Here is a 7,475-nt window from a genome sequence, read left to right on the forward strand (position 1 = left end):
TTGTAATTCATGGTTGGTATTCATTCTCCCCCACTTTTTGTAACAATTGGATTTTTCCTCCTAAATTTTCTATAATTTGGCTGACCCCTTAAATTTTAAAACTTCATATGCTATCTCCTCCTAAATTTTCTGTATTCCTCGCTATTTCTTTTATTTTACAACAATATATATATATATATATATATATATATATATTTTAAAACCCAATTTTTGCACATCAGGTTCTAAAGGCAGATTTAGAAGCCCAAATATAGTAGCCCAGGCCCATGCCTAAAAAAGGGCCTAGACACGTGTATAATCACTAGCCCTGTAGATAATGAAAATATTGAAAAAATGGAGCGGGCCCATTAAGGCCCAATAAGAAACGCGGAACCCCTTGAGAAACCCTAGAGGGGGCAAGCCGCATTTGAGTGGTGGTTATATAAAAGCCTCTCTTTCCCAACCTCTCATCCTCTCTGCCATTAGCAGCAACCACACAAAAAAAGAAAGAAAAAAGAGAGAGAGATTTGACATGGTTTCGCTCAAGCTCCAGAAGAGGCTCGCCTCGAGCGTCCTCAAGTGTGGCCGTGGCAAGGTCTGGCTCGACCCAAATGAGGTCAACGAAATCTCCATGGCCAACTCTCGTACGCACTATCTCTCTCTCTCTCTGTGTTTCTTATTCTCTGTTCATTTTTTGTTTTATATGGTTTTGATCTTGTATGCTATGATGTGATTGATTTGATTTTATTGTGCTTACTCTCTTCCGACTTGTTTGGTTGCTGAGAAACCGTCGGAAGATATTAGAAATGGAATGGATTTCTCTGACTTTTTCAAACATTTTAGCTTTTCTGGTTTTCTTTTGTATTGGTGTGATTTTTCTGAGTTGCCAAACGGGGCGTTAAGATCTGAATCTGATTGTTATAACCTTAGCTAGGGTTTTAGTTTTGTACCGTTAGGGTTTGGATAGTTCGTTATTGTTTCATGAAATTAGTGCTGGGAGCTGATTTTTCTGATTTGATTATTTGTATAGTTCGTTGCTTACGGTTTTTCTATAATTTCATAGCGTGGAGTTATTGCTGAACTGTTTGTGGTAACAAAGTTTAGTGGTTAACTTGAAAATGTTCTTTGTTTGCTCAGGAAATGTGTGAAAGGTTTTAATTTCTGGGCTGAAAATACTTTTGAAAACTACTCAAATTATTGGGTTTGCTTGATTTTGAGTTTCTTGTTTGTTCGGGTTTGTTGGACTTTGTATCAATGGATAGTGATTAGTGATCTTCATGTGTGCCTTATGGAACTTGTGTACCATTTCTAGTATTTTGTATACTAGATTATGCCTTCATGCTGCTGTTACATCGATGCTGTTAACTATTTATTACTAGTATTCTACATTTTCTATGCAGGGTTTTGTGTTGATTTTATTTTTTTTTCTTTTGTTGTGTTTGGTTATTGATGTTTGTTGCTCACTAAGTGCAGGCCAAAATATCAGAAAGCTGGTTAAGGATGGTTTCATCATCAGGAAGCCAACCAAGATCCACTCGCGTTCTCGAGCACGTCGTATGAAGGAAGCCAAGAGGAAGGGGCGTCATTCTGGATATGGTATTTTGTTACTCATGAGTAATTTAGGAATTTGGTTATGGTGGAATTAGTATTGAACTCAGAATTTAGACGAATCATTGTGCATTTTGACAAATGTTCTGTGGTTATACATTAAATTGTATGTATGTGTGCACATAAATCAATATGTCACCTAACTATCAATATGGGTGAGAAATCGTCTATAGTATGTTGAGAAAACTCACATACTAGAAACAGTATAAAACAGTATTTTAATTGCAAGAACTGGTGATACTGTGTTACTTTTTTGAGCTGGTGTACAGTAGATGAATGATATGACAGAATGGTTTTGAATTGTCCAAAACTGATTTCTGAATTTCTGTCAGGTAAGCGCAAGGGTACAAGGGAGGCTAGGCTTCCTACCAAAGTGCTATGGATGAGGAGAATGCGTGTTCTCAGGCGCTTGCTCCGCAAGTACCGGGAATCTAAGAAGATTGACAAGCACATGTACCATGATATGTACATGAAGGTGAAGGGTAATGTTTTCAAGAACAAGCGTGTCCTTATGGAGAGCATCCACAAGTCCAAAGCTGAGAAGGCAAGAGAGAAGACGTTGTCTGACCAGTTTGAGGCGAAGCGGGCAAAGAACAAGGCCAGCAGGGAGAGGAAACACGCTAGAAGGGAGGAACGCCTGGCCCAGGTATGGTTTTCAGCATCCTGTTAATTTCATAATGCTTTAAAAGCTTTTCTTTTTGACATTACAGTTGAAACTCATTATGCAAATATGATAATCCAGCTTTAGTTAACTTATCAAATAAGAAAATATATCTGCCCTTGATTAATCTTGTTTTAAATCTATCAAATGTTGACCAAGATTGGATGGATTGAGTTTCATTTATTATATTGACTAGGATTCTTACTTTGTTGTTTATTGCATAATGTCTATAGGGACCTTCTGGAGAAAGACCAGCACCTGCTGCCCCAGCTGCTCCTGCTGTTTCTGCATCTCAACCTACTCAGTAAGCATCATAGATGTTGTTCCACACTTGTGAATTAGGCCAATCTGTTTGTGAGATCTAATTAGATTTATTATAATTGCAGGACATCTAAGAAATCCAAGAAGTGAGACCATTATGAAGAGAGCTGAAGGATGTATGACTTTTGATGGTTCATGTGCCCTCAGTTACACTTTGTTAGAGTAGTTTTGACCATTCTGTGTGTTATTTGTTGGTTTTGGAACATGTTAGTTTATATCCTAGATAAAAGGAGGCTTAATATTTTGGTACCTTGGTTAATATTTTGGTTTCTTTTGTTATGTTTATCGATTTTTCCAATTTTATTCTGAGTTGGTCGTTGAGGTCTCCAGTTTTTATCTGAATTTTATTATAAACGGCAGAAATGTGGTAACAGTTTTACAGTTTTATCTAATGGGTGATGGCACGTTGATTCAGTGCAGATATGGTTACTGAACTGTCAAAATATTTTAGTTGTTTGGGGTGCTATGGTGCTATGCTAGTCTCTCCATACCCTTTAGCTAAATGAGTGCAAGCCCTATTGCTTAGTGCTTTGAGGTGGTGCTATGGTTGATGAGTTCAAACGTCCATTAGTTTTACAGTTTAATCTATAATGGGTGACGACAGATTTCTTCGGTGATGATGATGGCTGCAAAATTGTTAATATTTTAGTGGTTTGGGGTGCTATACCATTACTAGACTCCATTTAAGCTAATGAATGCAAATCCTATTGCCGAGTATTTTTGGGGTCTTATGGTTGATGGGTTCGAGGGTTTATTTTTACATGCTGAGGCCGAGGTGCAATTCGTACTAGTCTTCGTCTATTCCATCAAGCGAATGCGTTCAAGCCTGCTTGATGTGTAAACGTGCCGGTGTTATATTATTTTAAGGGTAAATTACAAAATTAGTCATGTTATATTATTTTAAGGATAAATTACAAAGTCGTTATCTTTTACGGCACATCTTAATTTGGTTTTTAACTTTTTAATTGTGTCAAATTGGTTCTTAAATTTTTGGTATTGTGTCAATTGGTTCTGGTAGTTAAGTGATAGATGAAAAATGCTCACATGACTAACACTCAAAAATATTATTTTCATTCCATGTGTACTTCCACGGCAACATTAAAAAGAAATTTAAAAAAAAAAAAACCCTCAATGGCCTCTGTGTTCTTAGTGGCCCTGTGACTCACATCTCTGAAATCCATGAGATCAAACATCATAAGTCTCAACCTGGCATAGGTTTTCCTTGATTAACACCATGACCGAACAAGAAAAACCCATCAAAGATATTCCTTTGCCAAATGAAAATCGAAGCACACGCAATGATTCATAGCACAATGAACAATGTTCTGTGTAATGAAAACAGTGCTACCAGTACCTCTGGTGATGTAACAGGTTTGATAATTTTCTTTGATTTTCATTTTATGATCGTGGCTACTGCCCGGTGCCTTGGGTAATGGTGGGTCAGCTTGGTTTTAAGGGAAACAGTGAGAATGCGAGAGTTAGAGAGAGACAATACGATTATACAAACTTTCCGACGAAAATGTATAGAAGCATCTAGAGCATCACCTTATAGCTCTTGGCTGGCCTAACAATTTCTCTCATTTTTTTTTTCTTTGTATAATCATTCCAATTTTTAAAGATCCATTTTTGTACTTATTTTCTTTTCGATTTTAATCTTGTTTACATTGTTTGCTAGTTTGGGTCTAGTTTTACGGTATTGATTTTTTTTTTTTTTAAAGAATCTTTTACAGTATTGATCTCAAGTGGGTATTCGATTCTAAGGTGATTGTATTTGTTTCCTTAGCTTATTTCTTTAAAGAATCGTACAAAAAACTTTTATTTTACTCCAATTTGTATTCAATTGATTGGCCTAATTGAAGGAGCTTGAAGAGTTTTTGTCATGGAGTCTGAGGATAGAGAGAAATCGAGAGAGAGAAGGGGACATAGAGAGCATTAAAGTAAATTAGAAAATGTTGATATTTATAATTAATGTCATGTGGCAGCTTATGTGGAAGTCATGTAGTATAAAAAATAATATTTTATTTTGACTGTTAGCCATGTCAGCATTTTTTATCAATCACTTAATGGCCAGGACCATTTTAACACAGTACCAAAAGGTTAGGGACTAAACTGACACAATTAAAAGGTTAGGGACTAAACTGACACAATTAAAAAGTTAGGAAAAATTGAGATATGGCGTAAAGGATAGGGACCAACTTTGTAATTTACCCTTATTTTAGATTAAATGGGCTGTTGTCTTGTAAAATGAATGACTAGCTGTCCAAGTTGCCTTTGTGCCAGGTAGAATAGGGTTGGATGATATTATCATTGCACATGAACTTATTCACCCTATAGATAAGAAAAAGGTCGGACGGGATTCATGGCTGTAAAGGCCGATTTGGCTAAGGCCTATGATCGCCTTGAGTGGAGTTTTATCCACAAGGTGTTTTGATTGCTTTTCACTTCCCTCAAATTTTGATAGAGCTGATTATGAGTTGCATCTCCACTACCAGCATGTCACTTCTCTTCAATGGAGGCAAGCTTAACACCTTTAAACCCTTGAGAGGAATCTGGCAGGGGGATCCCTTGTCACCACACTTGTTCATCCTTTGTATGAAATATCTTGGTCAATTGATTGAGAAGGAGTGTATCAAGAAAAGGTGGATTCCGATGAAAGCTTTTAAGGAAAATATTGGAATTTCACATATGTTTTTCGTGGATGACTTAATGCTTTTTGCTTAGGTGAGTGAAAAGGGAAGTGAGGCTATTAAAGATGTACTAGACAAGTTTTGTGAGGAATCAGGGAAAGTGATTAGCTATGAAAAGTCACAGATCTACTTCTCCCTTTTCAACCAGCCTTAAGGAGAAAGTGTGTGATAATCTCAGCATCCAAGCTACATCCAATCTTGGAAAGTATTTGGGTTTCTCTTTGAAGCATAGAGGGGCAACCCGGGGCCAATTTAATTTTGTTGTGGAAAGGGTGCTCACAAAGCTATCAGGATGGAAGACAATGTTTTTGTCCTTCGCAGGAAGGACTATGCTGGTCAAGTCAGTCATGAATGCCATCCTTAACTATGTTATGCAAGGGGCGGCTCTACTTGCACACCTGTGTGATAAGCTTGATAGAATTAATAGGGACTTCCTATGGGGCTCAACGGCAGAAAAAAGAAGGCTGCACCTTGTTGGGTGGAACAAAGTAATTAAATCTAAAGAGGAAGGGGGCTTGGGCATACAGGCAGCATGGGCAAAGAATATAGTTTTACTGGCTAAACTTAACTGGAGACTTTACCAGGAAAAAGAGTCCTTATGGGCAAAGGTAATGCTAAGGAAGTATTGCTCTGAATCTTAGCAAAAAGCAAAAGATCTAGACAAACTTCCTTGTTCCCCTTGCTACACAGCAGTGAAGAAACGATTTCCTACCTTTGTGGAGGGAATATGTTAAAGCGTGGGAAGGAATTCTAAATTAAAATTTTGGGAAGACAAATAGGTGAATGGTGAATCCTTAAGGGAGTTGATGGTAGGACCCCTACGGGTTGAGGAGTACAAGTTGACTATTGCAGAGATTTTCCAGGGAGGTTAATGGAACTGGGATAGGATTTCTTATGATTTACTAAGGGAGATTAAAGAACAAATATGTGCTATTCCTATGCAGCTGTGGGGTGATAAAGAAGACACCCTGATGTGGAAATTCACAAGGGATGGAGAATTTAGCATGGCATCGACTTATGCCCTCCTCCACCCGAGGATAATGAAAACCAGACCTTTGAAGGAAATTAGATTTGGAAGCTTGACATTTGACCAAAAATTAACCATGATAGTGTTCCTATCAAACATGTCATTGCCAAGAAAGGGATTAATTTTGATCCTAGGTGCCCTTTATGTAGAAATGAAGATGAATTAATAGCTCATATGCTTAAAGATTGCCCCTTTGCACTGAATCTTTGGGAACAGATTGGAATCCCTCAACCTTTAACTAGTACATTTCAATTGGATTTGTTGGAATGGCTGAAAAGAAACTATTAATGTAGCAATCAGTTTCAAATTAATGGGATTCCTTGGAGCACTTTATTCCTTCTTACTATTTGGGAGCTTTGGAAGCATAGGAATGGAGTTGCCTTAGACAACAAACCCCTTAATTTTAATCTTCACCACTCTTGCATCAGACTTGCAATAGAGTACTTCTTATGTGTGAGCAAGTAGCAGAAAGGAAAACACTTCTCTGTCTCTCGAGTGTACTGGCAAAAACCACCAATGGACTGGTATAAGCTGAATTCTAATGGGGCATCGATGGGAAATCCGGGAAAGGCAAGGGGTGGAGGCTTGATCTGTGATTCTCAAGGGAAGTGGGTAAAAGGTTACACGAGGAAGATAGGCATGGCAACTAGTGTAGAGGCAGAATTTTGGGCTTTGAGAGATGGATTGATATTGGCATCTCAGATGGGGATAAACAACATTGTAGTGGAACTTGATGCAAAAGTAGTCATAGACTTGGTTTGTGCTAGCAATTCCCTTAACAAATATTATACTCCTCTTCTAAATGACTGCAGGACCTTGCTCACCCGGTTCCAAGGCATGAGGATTAGGCATGTGTACAGGGAGGGGAACAAATGTGCGGACATGCTTGCTAGGGAAGGCTGTTGCTTGAATGATGCTTTTGTAGTTCTTGAAAATCCCTTTTCAAATGAACTGTGTATTTTGTTAGATGCAGACATTGCTTGCATGTATTCCTTGAGGCTTATAGCCAACTCACAGCCCAAGCTGGCTAGTTAGTTTTTGAATCTATCCTTTTAACACCCCCCCCCCCCCCCCAAAAAAAGACTAACAGTGATGGTGAAAAACAATTTATTAGCTTTTAGCACTTTATTTATTTTATCAACTCATTTTATACAAGTTTTATATTTTTACCACTTTATATAAAAATAAGATA

General features: G+C 37.8%; 1 protein-coding gene across 1 annotated transcript; it reads left to right on the plus strand.

Moving 5' to 3' along the window:
- The first annotated feature begins 406 nt into the window (after nucleotides 1-406).
- On the plus strand, nucleotides 407-2,983 carry LOC115971818 (60S ribosomal protein L19-3-like). Its single transcript, XM_031091877.1, has 5 exons — nucleotides 407-623; nucleotides 1,453-1,575; nucleotides 1,920-2,233; nucleotides 2,482-2,552; nucleotides 2,635-2,983. The coding sequence occupies exons 1-5, from the start codon at nucleotides 512-514 to the stop codon at nucleotides 2,657-2,659; spliced, it is 645 nt and encodes a 214-aa protein (XP_030947737.1). The 5' UTR covers nucleotides 407-511; the 3' UTR covers nucleotides 2,660-2,983.
- The last annotated feature ends 4,492 nt before the right edge of the window (nucleotides 2,984-7,475 follow it).

The sequence above is a fragment of the Quercus lobata genome, chromosome 12, assembly GCF_001633185.2.
Source record: "Quercus lobata isolate SW786 chromosome 12, ValleyOak3.0 Primary Assembly, whole genome shotgun sequence".
NCBI classification, from domain to species: Eukaryota; Viridiplantae; Streptophyta; class Magnoliopsida; order Fagales; family Fagaceae; genus Quercus; species Quercus lobata.

Coding starts and splice junctions, on each gene's coding strand:
- LOC115971818 (XM_031091877.1), top strand. CDS start 512: ATGGTTTCGCTCAAGCTCCAGAAGAGGCTCGCCTCGAGCGTCCTCAAG. Junction 1,576..1,919: donor GGGGCGTCATTCTGGATATG/GTATTTTGTTAC, acceptor AATTTCTGTCAG/GTAAGCGCAAGGGTACAAGG. Junction 2,234..2,481: donor GGGAGGAACGCCTGGCCCAG/GTATGGTTTTCA, acceptor TAATGTCTATAG/GGACCTTCTGGAGAAAGACC.